The sequence below is a fragment of the Sminthopsis crassicaudata genome, chromosome 2 (genome assembly GCF_048593235.1).
Source record: "Sminthopsis crassicaudata isolate SCR6 chromosome 2, ASM4859323v1, whole genome shotgun sequence".
NCBI lineage: Eukaryota > Metazoa > Chordata > Mammalia > Dasyuromorphia > Dasyuridae > Sminthopsis > Sminthopsis crassicaudata.
This window is the reverse complement of record NC_133618.1, coordinates 115,908,212-115,922,877: the sequence shown is the minus strand read 5'-3', so window position 1 is coordinate 115,922,877 and position 14,666 is coordinate 115,908,212. Positions and strand designations below refer to the sequence as shown.

Genomic DNA, 14,666 nt, shown 5'->3' with positions numbered 1-14,666 from the left:
TGTATATTTAGTATTGACATTACTTCATTATCTATGGTACCCTTTGATATGATACACAAGATAGTTTCCTTTCTTATCTCTTTTACTCTTTTAATCAGATCTATTTTTGCTTTTGCTTGATTTGAAATCAGGATGGCTACCCTTGCCTTTTTTTTTTTTTTTTTTTTTAACTTCAGCTGAAGCATAATATATTCTGCTCCAGCCTTTTACCTTTATTCTATATCCATCTCTCTGCTTCAAATGTGTTTCTTGTAAACAACATATTGTAGGATTCTGGCTTTTAATCCAGTCTTCTTTTTACTTCTGTTTTTATGGGAGAGTTCATCCCATTCACATTCACAGTTAAAATTACTAACTCTGAATTTCCTGCCATCCTATTTTTTCCAAACACTTTTCTCTCTCATTCCTCCTTTCCCTCCTCCCCAGTGTTTTGCTTCTGCCTCCTACCTCCCTCAATTTGCTTTCCTTTCTTCAGCCCCTTTCCCTTTTCTTACTCCTTTCCCCTTCTACTTCTGCCCTCCCTTCTATTAGCCTCCCTGCCCTTTCCTTTCCCCTTTCCTATAGTGTGAGACTAGTTTCTGTATCAAACTATATGTGTAGGATATTCCCTCTTTAAACCAAATCCAATGAGATTAAGATTCAAACAATGCTAATCCCACTTCCTTCTTTCTCTCAACTGTAACAGTTTTTTTGTTTTTTGTTTTTTTGCTGAGGCCCAATTTGAACTCAGGAAGACGGATCTTGATTCCAAGCCCTATCCACTGTACACCTAGCTTCTCAAATCCTAAATCACTTCTTTCCTATAAATTTTTCTTTTAAAACAAAACTATAAAAACAGAAAATAAGTGATGTGAAGTAGAAAGGGTCTTTAATGTGTGGATGCTTCACTTCCCTTCTCCTCTTACTTTCCTTATGTGTAAACTAAGCTATCAGACTAGAATGGCTTCTTCTAGCTCTTAATTTCAGAGCCTCTGTGCATCCCTTGCATAAGTCAAGATCACTTAACAACAGGCAAGAATTCATAGGACCACTGATAACTGGATTTGAACAAACCAATTATTTTTAAAGCTGCACCTGTATATAAATGGGCTAAAGTAAACTGGGGTTTAAAAAGCTTATATTTATATTTAAAGACATTAACCACAATCAAGTGAGATTAAGGCATAAACATAAGCCCTAACCTCTCACAGCTGGTGTTGCTACAACATAGGAGACTCTTGTCAGAATTCTTTTGCCAAAGGGGGTATCTCCATTCCGACAGTGAGATACCCTTAACTTTGTAGCAAGTTCAACCTGGGATGTTACTGAAGCTAAACCTCCACTTTGATTACTTGGCTACATTGAAGAGGAAGGAAATCTACTATCATTTTCATTCCCCGAGATCAATGACAGCCAACAATTATAGAACTTACTACAAAGGCTGCTTGTAATGTATCCAAGCATGATATGAATGTGAAATTTTATATTTTACATTCATATTCATTTTTTTTTACAAATAAATGTGAATTTTTATTGCATATCACCTATAAATCCTTGTTTCATTCTATACCTAAGAGTTTCAGAGGTTTCTCAGTTCCTAAAATGTGATTGATATCTCTCTAGAATGATGGATAGAAGGGACAGGACACCTCTTCTACACACACATTTTTTAGGTCTCTGTGGGATGGGGAGCTTATTCAGAATATAGCAGGGAAAAGAACATGACTCTAGTTTAGAACCCTAATGCCTTTCTCATGAATTATTTCAATAGCCTCTGAATTAATCCAAACCTCCAGTTTGTCCCTCTCTAATCCATTTCCTACAAGTTGTCCAAGTGACAGTCTCAAAACACAGATTTTATCATGTAACTCCCAACTCCCTGAAAAATCTTCAATGGCTTCTAGTGCCTCTAGAATAATATCCTTAGCCTGTCAACTGAACCATCCACAACTGGAGGCTGCTACTTTTACTTCTTATTACTTCCCCTGGTGTACTTTCTCTGTTCCAAACAAACTAAGCCATCATTTGGGCCTGGGGCACACATTCCATTTTCTTTGTCTACACAAGTGAATCATTTTCTAGAATAGCTATCTTCCTTTCAAAGGACAGCTCAAGTGCTAACTTCTATATAAGGATTTGCCCCTCCTATCCTATCTGGTCCTATCTCATCTGCGGTCCCTTCCAATAAACTATTAACATTCTCTATCCACTGAAAGTAATTACTTTGACACCTAGTAAGCGCTCAACAAATACTTTTTATTGACTCTGTCAGCTTCCTACATTATTTTTACTTAACTAGGTGCTAAAATCAATTGTCTCTATGCTTCTGAAGCACTGCACAAGGCAGAACTACCTTCGAAATTTCAGAACCAGGGGACACTGATGGTCCTCTCATTTCAGTGATTACATATTCTTTCTCTCAGCATCCCAAGAATGGGGTGGCAACCCCATGCTCATTTCTTTTTCTGGATGAAGCAGTGAGGTAGCAGATCACCAACTCATTCAACCTTCTTGTACAAACACGGTCCTTCACTGCCTCCAGCCTTAAGGGTTGGGAGAAAGCCTCTATGACTCACATCACAAAGATTGCAAAGAGAAGTTAGGAACCTGGCTCTTTTACAAGGTGGTTGGGCAAATTGCATGGAAAGTACCCGCAAGCTGTTTTAATACCAAGGAAGGCGAAAGAGCACCACAACCAAAAGAAGCTCCAAATCCTCGGTCCTCTGACATCTTTGCTCAGGAAAGCATGCCCTTCCATCATCTTAGCTACATTTTAGCCACCCTCACCTCCCGTTTCACCAATATAACTGGGAAGCTTTGTCTGCCTCTTCAGAGAAAGGCCCCTCGAGGGATATATTTACAAAGGATAGTACAACACATACAGAATGGTGATTAATTTGCACCTTTGAAAAATCACTGCAGCCAATTGCAGAATTAGGATGGGGGGAATGGGAGTATAGTGGAGACAAGGTGGGGGAGATGTCAGATTTTCTAATATTAATTTCAACTGTGCGGCCTGGAGGCTCTGGGTCCTCCAACACAGAAGCGGGTAGGGAGAGGACGAATAGGGTGTGTGTGATGGGAGGGAAGCCAAAAGAAGTTAGATTGATTACCTGATCAGGTCAAGAAAGGAATCTACGGTGTCTTTGGTGACGGGGGGTGTCTCTGAGCTCTCCAGCCCCAGGTCGCTGCCCAGGAGGTCCCCAGCGCCGGCTCCCGGCTGGATGATGAAAGCCAGGGCGACCGCCAGCGCCGAAGCGCCCAGCGTGGTCAGCAGGAAATAGGCTACCGCGATGCCCCCCAGGCGGCCCAGGGAGCTGGCGTCCAGGCTGGCCGCGCCCGACACCAGGCTGCAGACCACGAGCGGCAGGATGACCATGCGCAGCATGCGGAGCAGCATTTCCCCGGGGAAGGCCAGGTAGGTGGCCTGCGCGGGACTAAGAGCCAGTCCCCGCAATGCCGCGCCCAGCCCGGCACCCGCCAGCACCCCGGACACGGTCAGCAGCACCAACGCGTTGCGCCGCAGGAAGCCCCCACAGCGCCGCGCTCGCCCTGGCGCGCTGGCCCCGGCGGCCCCCGGCTCCGCGGCCGGCTCTTTACCCTCGAGGTAGCCGTTGGTCTCGTTGCTCTTCTCCATGGTCGCCGGCTGGTTCTGCGGGGATGATCCGAGACCGCGTCTGGAGGACTGCAGATCCCGGGGATGCTTCCCCGAAGGACTGGGTCGGAAGGTGGGCGAAGCTGGCAGCGCGCGCAGTCTCACCCGCCTCTTTGCCAGCTGGCGCGCCGGGGTGGGAACGTGCGGGGCAGGAACGTGCAGGCAAGGCTGGGCCGGCGAAGAGGCCCCGGGCGCGGGTTGGAGCGCGGAGGGGGAGTGGTGTGCACCGCAACCGGGCTTCCCAAAGCGGCCGCCGAGGGCTGAGGATGATGCAACGAGGAGACGAGCCGGCCCCCTTCACACCCCTCCAGGCCGGACGCCCCGCCCCGCCGGTGTGACCGCAGCCAATCAGCGCCCTGGAAGCGTCCCCCCCCCCCCCCCCATCCCTCCCTCCCTCCTTTTCTGGCTCTAGTCAGACATCCTCCAGGCCGGCTCTACTCCGGGCTGGGGCGGGGTCTGGCGGTGGGCGCTGTCTGAGCCTGCGGGGGGCGGGCCCCTGGCCAATAGCCCGGGGCTGCCTCTTTTCTCCTCCCGGGCCGCTGGGATGTAATTGAGCGCGGTGCCTTTGGAGAGGGGAGGAGGCTCTGCACCTGTTCATCCCTTCCCTTTGGGGTCCGGGTTTGGAACGGACGCCGCGCCCCGCTCCGGGACTACCTGGAGGCTGCTCAATCTGCCAAAAGCGGGGCTGGGAAATATACGGCGCGTGACGCTGAGCCCCGGAGTTAAAGTGAGATCAGGAGCTGGGATCTTCCACCCTGTCTCTGAGAGGAGCCTCCTTAACCCAGCCCGGCAGGTGCTCCGTGTCCCGGGATCTCTCCGGAATGGGCCCTGAGGACAGGGCCGCTCGCATCTGCTAAGAGCGAGATAAACGCCTAAATGTGTCGTAGCAAAGGACGCGCTGCCGGTCTCGGCTCCGGCGCTTTAGCCGCGAGCCTTGGGGGACCAGACTTAACACTCGTGAACTAAGGATAATTACAAAGCAAAGACTAGGGGAAAACCAACAAAAACTACAGACTGCTGTTCCCAATCCGCTCCCAGTGGGGAGAGCAAGCGGGCGAGGTTTAAGCGGGGTATTAAGACTGAAGCTCCATTGAGCAGATGGGTCATTAAACATCCCCAGACTAACAGGCTTTGTCTGGCTGAATGGAAGCGGAAGGGCCAGCCCCCTTTAAATAGTTATTACTGCCGCCAAACTTGAGGCCGTTCATACGTTCCGAGCTTTCCTCCTTTCTCTAGTTCTATTTCTTTATTTACACATGGCTTTTGAAATTGTGTGACCTTAGAAAATGTTTGGATGCTCACAGTGCAAACAATTCCCTGACAAATGGATTAGGATGATTTTAACTCCCTCCAGAACTCAACAATCCAAACTCAGAGTAGGAACTGCAGAGGTTGCGGGAGCAATGTTTTCTTTCAGGTGGACCTTGGAAAACTTGCAACTGTCGTCATTTATAAAACGGCTCAGATTTTCTCTTTGTGATTTCAAAAAGGAATTTTAAATTGCTTCCTAAAGCAAATAGACAAGAAGAAATTTTGGAGATAGCCTGAACTGATGGAAGAAAAAACTCGTTTATGGCATGTGAGGATTGACTGAACTAATAAGCCAGACGTGATATTGTTCATATCCGGAGAAGAGGTCATGTGGACAAGTTCTGTTTGGCCCAGAGGACAGAGTAGGAGGGGAAGTTGCAAAGGGTCAAATTTAGACTTGATGTAATGAAAAACTTAACAATTTAAACTATCCAGAAGTAAAATGGAGCTGCTTTCTCTTCACCGGGGTCTTCAACCAATGACTGGTTTTCTTTTTTTTTAGGCAGGTAGCACAAATTCTTTCTCCGTTATAAGCTGAACTAGGTGGCCACCCAAAAATTCCTTCTAATTCTGTAAATTTTATTCCAGTCATTGAATGGGAAGAAAAGCTAAAAAGACTTAAAACATGCACTGACAAGCCTTAAACAATCAGTTTTATAATTATAATCAATTAATAATTTATAAAAATTATTATAACAATTTGCTAGGAGGTAGAGCCATAAGTTCTACTGGACAGGTGGCTGAGTACTCATTGTTATATTTCACCTTGCATCTTTGTTCTAACTCTCCAAGAGGATCTCCTGCTAACTCTGCCTTTCCTGGGCAGGGCTTGGTATTCTCCTATTTTCTCCTTTGAAGAAATTCCCCTTGCTACCAGTCATCTCCAGTCCATTCACTCAATTCCTCTGAAATCTGAAATAAATAAAACATACAAAATATAAATAAATACTATACTATATGGAATAGTGTCTGACTGTCCCATTAATGAACTCTTTAGAGAAAGCACTTAACCTTCCTGGACTTTACTTCCTTTCTCTGTGAAATAAAGGGTAGGTCTCCTTCTGTCTCTAACTTTCTATCATTCATAACCAGATACATACAAAAGATAGAACTGATTATATTGAGTCAGGGAAGACTTCAAAATATTCTCAGTAATACAAAAGAAAAGTTAGTCTAGCCATCCATACTAGAAAACAAAATAGAAGAAAAATCCCTATTGCCCAAATTGTTACATGAAATTAGATGGATGACCTGGAATTAGTCCATCGATATGTACAATTTGGATAAATGTGGTGAATGAATAATCAATTGGATCCAATGTTGAGCAGTTAGGTAGGCCCAATTGATTATTTATCCACCACATTTATCCAAATCGCACATATTGATGCCTGTAGCACATTATTAACAATAATATACATAGGAAAAGTGGAATAAAATTAATACAGAATATATGTGATTGTCAAGAAAGACAAAAGATGGTCAGCATGAACACTACATTGGTACCCCAGGAATATGAAAAGAACCAAGAGGAGGCCTCCAATACATCTGTCATTTCATGGAGGACTTTAGATAAGTCAGACAAAAGATAAACCTTAGAAATTATGATGCTCTTCCTAGAGTGCAATAGAAGTAGTGATTTTGATGAAATCATATCATTCAAAGTAATAACATAAAAATGTCCCAATGAAGAACTTTAATGACATATTACAATCTTGGAATTTTATTTTATCAACTACGATGTGAAGTAAGCAATTGAATGGGGCTTAGGAATCTGTTGTTTAGAGATGTGGGTAATGGTGTTTGTTTTAACAGGATTTGACTTGTTTGCATACTTCAGTGTTTGGTATTGGAGTGGCTACATGAAACATAATCTATTTTCTCATAGGACACAAAGGCACAGAATTTCTAATTTAAACTTACTTAGACCAATCTTGAAAGTAGTTCTCATATTTCTTTAGGCTCACAAAAGATTATCACATTGTTCAATCAATCCACAAATATTTGCTAAATGTCTAAGTTATAAGGAACATTGTGTTTTTATTTTTTACTTTTTCAATTAACAAGCTTTTTTTTTTTTTTTTTTTTTTTTTTTCCTATTTCACCTCTCACTTCCTTCTCCGTCCCTGTCTCTCCACATTCTCTCAGGACAGGGTTGGGGATGGGTAGAGAAGGAAAGGGACAAAACTCTTGTAATAAATATATCGAGTCAGGCAAAACAAATTCTCACTTTGCCCATGTCCAGTGATGGTTAGCATTTTTTGTTAGTGATCCTCTGTAATCAGAATGGATTATTATGTTAGATAATGAGCATTCTTAAGTCTTTCTAAGCTAAATATTGTGCTTTGAAAGAGTGAATGAGTAATCAAAAGCATTTATTAAGCACTTACTAGGTAAAAAATACTAATGCAGAATATAAAAATCAAGACTGTTCCTCTTCTTATGTAGTAAATTTAAAATAATACCTTAAGAACAAGAACAGTCTTGATTTTTGTATATATCTTTTTTTTTTTTTTTTGTACATAGTTATTTGTATATTGTTTCCTTCATTAGACTGTGATTTTCTTCAGAGAAAGGACTTTTTTCTGTTTCTTTGTATCCTCAGAATTTATCAAAGTATCCAGCCCATTTACACTGAATATAAGTTTTAACTTGACTTTTGATTAATTGATTGGCTCAAACATGATATATAAGCTTTTAATGATTAATTTAGGAGTAAGGTCTACCTTTACATGTCAACTACTGGTTATTATAGTTTATTTTTTAAAATTCAATTTTATTTTTAAGTTTGGATTTCCCTCATTTATATCTCTTTTTCCTCCTTCTCCTCCAAGTGAGAAAGCAAGAAAAACAAAACTGGTTACAAATATGTATAGTAAAGTAAAACAAATTCATGAAGTTGCCATATCCAAACAAACAAAAAAAAAAAAAAAGAAAGAAAGAAAGAAAGAAAGAAAGAAAGAAAGAAAGAAAGAAAGAAAAGAAAAGAAAATATACTTCGATCGGTACTCTGAGTTCACCAGTTCTTTAATCTAGGAGAGAGTAACCATTCCCTTTGGAATTATGGTTGTTTATTTTTGATCAGGGTTGTTTTCTGAAGTTATTTATCTTTACAATGTTGTAGTTATTGTATGAATTGTTCTTAGTTTACTCACTTTACTTTGTATCAGTTCATACAAGTTTTCCCAGATTTTTCTGAAACCATCCCCAACATTATTTTTTATAGCACAATAGTATTCCATCACAATTATATGCCACCAATTGATAAATGGTCAAAGGATATGAACAGACAATTTTCAGATGATGAAATTAAAACTATTTCCACTCATATGAAAGAGTGTTCCAAATCACTATTGATCAGAGAAATGCAAATTAAGACAACTCTGAGGTATCATTATACACCTGTCAGATTGGCTAAGATGACAGGAACAAATAACGATGAATGTTGGAGGGGCTGTGGGAAAACTGGGACACTGATGCATTGTTGGTGGAGTTGTGAAAGAATCCAACCATTCTGGAGAGCAATCTGGAATTATGCCCAAAAAGTTATCAAAATGTGCATACCCTTTGACCCAGCCATACTACTACTGGACTTATACCCCAAGGAACTACTAGAGAAGGGAAAGGGTCCTGTATGTGCCAAAATGTTTGTGGCAGCCCTTTTCATAGTGGCTAGAAGCTGGAAGATGAATGGATGTCCATCAATTGGAGAATGGTTGGGTAAACTATGGTATATGAATATTATGGAATATTATTGTTCTATAAGAAATGACCAACAGGAGAAATACAGAGAGGCTTGGAGAGACTTACATCAACTGATGCTGAGTGAAACGAGCAGAACCAGAAGATCATTATACACTTCAACAATGATACTGTACGAGGATGTATGCTGATGGAAGTGGATTTCTTCAACATAGAGAAGAGCTAATCCAATTCCAATTGATTAATGATGGACAGAACCAGCTACATCCAGAAAAGGAACACTGGGAAATGAATGTAAACTGTTATTTTTACCTTCTGAATCCAATTCTTCCTGTGCAACAAAAAATTCGGTTCTACACACATATATTGTATCTAAATTATACTGTAATATATTTAACATATATAAGACTGCTTGCCATCTGGGGGAGGGGGTTGGGGGAGTAAGGGAAAAAATCTGAATAGAAGTAAGTGCAAGGGATAATGTTGTAAAAAATTACCCATGCATATGTACTGTCAAAAAATGTTATAATTATAAAATAAAATAAAAAATTAAAAAAAAAAAAACAATTATATGCCATAACTTTTTCATCTATTCCCTAATTGATGAATACCCCATCAGTTTCCAATTCTTTGTCACCACAAAAAAAAATTGCTATAAATATTTTTGTACATATTAGTCCTTTTTCTCTTTCTTTGATCTCTGAAGTATAGAGGAAGTAGTAGTTTTGTTGGTCAAAGGATATGTAGAGTTTAATAGCTCTTTATTTATATATTTAATTGCTTTCCAGAATAGTTAGATCAGTTCATAGATCAACCAACATTAAATTAAATTATCTGTTTTCCCACAAGCTCTTTAGCATTTCTCATTTTCTTTTTCTTTTCTTTTTTTTTTTTTTAACTACCTTTCCAATGGTGTTTGAGGTGGTACCTCAAAGTTGTTTTAATTTGCATTTCTCAATTAATGATTTAAAGTACTGTTTCATATGACTACTGACAGCTTGGATTTCTTCTTCTGAAAACTGCTCAAATCATACTCTTTAATCATTTATTTGTTGAAGAGTCATAAATTTCTCTCAATTCCCTATGTTTCTTAAAAATAAGACCTTAGAATTAATGAAAAATGCAAATGAAGGTAGTCTAGCTGAATCAAATCTAAAACTATATTATAGAACAGTGATCATCAAAACCATTTGGTACTGGCTAAGAGATAGAGTTGTTGATCAGTGGAATAAGTTAGGTTCATAAGACATAAAATCAATGACTATAGCAATCTAGTGTTTGATAAACCCAAAGACCACTCTTTGCAGATGATATGATGGTATACTTAGAGAACCCCAGAGATTCTAATAAAAAGTTATTAGAAATAATTCACAACTTTAGCAAAGTTGTTGGATACAAAATAAATCCACATAAATCCTCAGCATTTTTATACATCACCAACAAAATGCAACAGCAAAAGATACAAAGAGAAATTCCACTCAAAACAAATGTCGAGAGTATAAAATATTTGGGAATCCATCTACCAAAGAAAAGTCAGGAATTATATGAGCAAAATTACAAAACACTTGCCACAAAAATAAAGCCAGATTTAAATAATTGAAAAGACATTCAGTGCTCATGGATAGGCCGAGCGAATATAATAAAGATGACAATACTCCCCAAACTAATCTATTTATTTAGTGCTATACCAATCAGACTCCCAAGAAACTATTTTAATATCCTAGAAAAAATAACAACAAAATTCATATGGAAGAATAAAAGGTCGAGAATTTCAAGGGAATTAATGAAAAAAAAGTCAGATGAAGGTGGTCTAGGTGTACCTGATCTAAAGCTATATTATAAAGCAGCAGTCACCAAAACCATTTGGTATTGGCTAAGGAATAGACCAGTTGATCAGTGGAACAGATTAGGTACAAAGGACAAAAAAGGATACAACTATAGCAATCTAGTGTGTGACAAACCCAAAGATACCAACATTTGGGATAAAAATTCATTATTTGAAAAAAACTGTTGGGAAAACTGGAAATTAGTATGGCAGAAATTATATATGGATCCATACTTAACACCATATACCAAGATAAGATCAAAATGGGTCCATGATTTAGGCATAAAGAATGAGATCATAAATAGATTAGAGGAACAGAAGATAGACTACCTCTCAGCCCTATGGAAGAGGAAGGAATTTATGACCAGAGGAGGACTAGAGATCATGATTGATCACAAAATAGAAGATTTTGATTACATCAAACTAAAAAATTTCTGTACAAACAAAACTAATGCAAACAAGATTAGAAGGGAAGTAACAAATTGGGAAAATATTTTTATAGTTAAAGGTTCTGATAAAGGTCTCATTTCCAAAATATATAGAGAACTGACCCTAATTTATAAAAAATCAAACCATTCTCCAATTGACAAATGGTCAAAGGATATGAACAGACAATTCTCAGATGATGAAATTGAAACTATATCCACTCACATGAAAGAGTGTTCCAAATCACTACTGATCAGAGAAATGCAAATTAAGACAACTCTGAGATACCACTACACACCTGTCAGATTGGCTAAGATGATAGGAACAAATAATGATGAATGTTGGAGGGGATGTGGGAAAACTGGGACACTAATGCATTGGTGGAGTTGTGAAAGAATCCAGCCATTTTGGAGAGCAATTTGGAACTATGCCCCAAAAGTTATCAAACTGTGCATATCCTTTGATCCAGCAGTGCTACTACTGGGCTTATATCCCAAAGAGATACTAAAGAGGGGAAAGGGACCTGTATGTGCCAAAATGTTTGTGGCAGCCCTTTTTATAGTGGCTAGAAACTGGAAAATGAATGGATGTCCATCAATTGGAGAATGGTTGGGTAAATTATGGTATATGAATGTTATGGAATATTACTCTTCTGTAAGAAATGACCAGCAGGAGGAATACAGAGAGGTTTGGAGAGACTTACATGAACTGATGCTGAGTGAAATGAACAGAACCAGAAGGTCACTATACATTCAACAACAATGCTGTATGAAAATGTATTCTGATGGAAGTGGATATCTTCAACATAAAGAAGATCCAACTCACTTCCAGTTAATCAATGATGGACAGAAACAACTACACCCAGAGAAGGAACACTGGGAACTGAATGTAAACTGTTAGCACTACTGTCTTTCTCCCCAGGTTACTTATACCTTCGGAATCCAATTCTTAACGTGCAACAAGAAAATTGGATTTACACACATATATTGTATCTAGGTTATACTGTAACACATGTAATATGTATGGGATTGCCTGTCATCTAGGGGAGGGAGTAGAGGGAGGGAGGGGAAAATTTGGAAAAATGAATACAAGGGATAATGTTATAAAAAAAATTACTCATGCATATGTACTATAAAAAAATTATAATTGATAAACCCAAAGACCCCAGCTTTTGGGATAAGAATGAATCTATTTGACAAAAATTGCTGGGAAAATTGGAAATTAATATGGCAAAAACTAGGCATTGACCCACACCTAACACCATATATCAAGATAAGATCGAAATGGGTTCGTGATTTAGACATTATTATTTTTTAATTAAAGCTTTTTATTTCTGGTCTCAGACACTTAACACTTCCTAGCTGTGTGACCCTGGGCAAGTCACTTAACCCCAGCCTCAGGGGGAAAAAAAAAAGGCTTTTTATTTACAAAACATATGCAAGGGTAATTTTTCAATACTGATCCTTGTAAAATTTTCTGTTCCAAATTTTTCCCTCCTTTCCCCCATCCCCTCCCCTATCTGGCAGGTAGTCTAATACATGTTAAATATGTTAAATCCAATATATGTATGCATATTTATACATTTATCTTGCTGCATAATGAAAATCAGATCTAGAAAAATAAACTTGAGAAGGAAAACAAAAATGCACACAAACATCAATGGAGAGAGTGAGAATGCTATGTTGTGTTCCACACTCTGTTCTCACAGTTCTCTCTCTGGGTGTAGATGATTCTTTTTATTATTGAGTAATTGGAACTGGCTTGAATCATCTCATTGTTGAAGAGAGCCATGTCTATCAGAATTAATCATCGTATAGTCTTGTTGCCATGTACAATGATCTCCTGGTTCTGCCCATTTCACTCAGCATCAGTTCATGTAAGTCTCTCCAGGCCTTTCTGAAATCATTCTGCTAGTCATTTCTTATAGAACAATAATATTCCATAACATTCATATATATCGTAACTTATTCAGCCATTCTCTAATTGATAGGCATCCACTCAGTTTCCAGTTTCTTGCCACTACAAAGAGGACTGCTACAAACATTTTTGCACATGTGGGTCCCTTTCCCTCCTTTAGGATCTCTTTGGGATAAAAGCCCAGTAGAAACATTGCTGGGTCACAGAGTATGCACAGTTTGATAACTTTTTGAGCATAGTTCCAAATTGCTCTCCAGAATGGTTGGATCTATTCATAATTCAACCAACAATGTATATGATATAGACATGAAGAGTGATAATATAACCAAATTAGAAGAATGAAGGATAGTCTACCTCTTAAATCTGTGGAGAAAGAAGGAATTTTTGGCCAAAGAAGAACTAGAGTATGTTATGGAATACAACATGGATAATTTTGATTATATTAAGTTAAAAAGTTATTGTATAACAAAACCAATGCATACAAGATTAGAAAGGAAGCTGGGAAAAAATTTTACACCCAAGGGTTCCGAGAAAAGACTCATTTCTAAAATATATAGAGAATTGACTGAAATTTATAGAAATACAAACCTTTCTCCAATTGATAAGTGATCAAAGGATAAATAAACAAAATACTATAAAGATTTCCATGACTCCCAGAAGGAAGGTGTAAAAAATAACTATCAGTTCACAACCTCACATTCATCTTCTTCAGAAGCCAAGAAATAATCCAAAAGCAATTTATTGTCCATCACTTCATGTGTCAGGGAATCTAATAATTCCTGCATGTTTTGAAGTCCTGTATCAGCCTTATTAAGAATTATTTTTGATGTCCATAAGTACACAAAGGGTTAATTGCCAGGCTCTTTCAGTGGTAGGCATAGTCAGTGATAGAACCACCCAATGTTTCTTGGGTCTTCTTCATTTTGAGGGTCTTATCTTTTTCCATCTCTCTCTGATGGACAAGGTGGATATGGCTCATTGGCACCCATCGGGTTTCTTCTCCATCTGTTGAGATACAAACAAACCCTCTCCCCCAAGAAGTTAACTTATCTGGTCCCTTCCATTCACCACTTTCTGGGTCTCTTCACATCATCTGGCAATTATCTAAAGATAGTGGAGCTGCTTGCACTGGACACTGCCCTTCTGGTGGGTTATAAAACCTGTCTGCTGGAGCCAGTGCATCTTTATCAAAAAACAAACAAAAAAATTTAATACATAAAGTTAAATTAAGAAGTTCTCTAGGGTTATCTGTGGCTCTCCCTCTCTTTTATTTTTGGAGGAGTGTCGATCCTGGATTCTGTTGTTGGGAGTCAAAATCTGGATGAATATCACCAAATTGCATTTCAGGAGTGTGTATCAGTAGGCCTGAATTTTTCTCACTGATTAAGGAACACTGTTCACCCACACAGTTGTATTAATTTTCCATTGAATGGGAACAGGTGAGAGTGCAGGCAGGCCTTCTATAGCAGCCCTGCCTAAAAAGCCAAAATACTTAATTGTTTCCTAACTGTTGTAAGATGTCTCTTCCCCATAAATTGATGGGGATCCTTTTTTTACACTAAAAAAGGAGGAAAAATCCCCTGCTCCATCCCTAAATCTTCACCCCCAAAGGGGCAGCACCAAGTTCAGTTGCTATTGATCCTCCTATGCCAGACACATGGGTGTTTGGCATAATCTTTGGCCAGTGACTGGGATATTAGCTACACATTCTTCTGTTTCCCAGATCAGTGTATGGATAGATACCATTTTATAAGCACTCTCAGGAGGTGAAATGGTGAAGCCCAATGTGTATGGAGGCAAGGAATCTATAGGCTGGATAGGGACAGGTTTTAACTTTCCAGGGGATATTTCAAG

The 14,666-nt window shown here is 39.2% G+C and overlaps 1 protein-coding gene across 1 annotated transcript in view; it reads right to left on the bottom strand.

The window, feature by feature from the left end:
* Nucleotides 1-3,911, bottom strand: part of SLC1A4 (solute carrier family 1 member 4) — a 40,844-nt gene extending 36,933 nt beyond the window's left edge. The window contains exon 1 of the mRNA XM_074287078.1: nt 3,093-3,911. Within this exon, the coding sequence (XP_074143179.1) occupies nt 3,093-3,616 (524 nt within the window). The 5' untranslated portion in view covers nt 3,617-3,911. The remainder of the gene's footprint in view (nt 1-3,092) is intronic.
* Nucleotides 3,912-14,666: the final 10,755 nt, after the last annotated feature.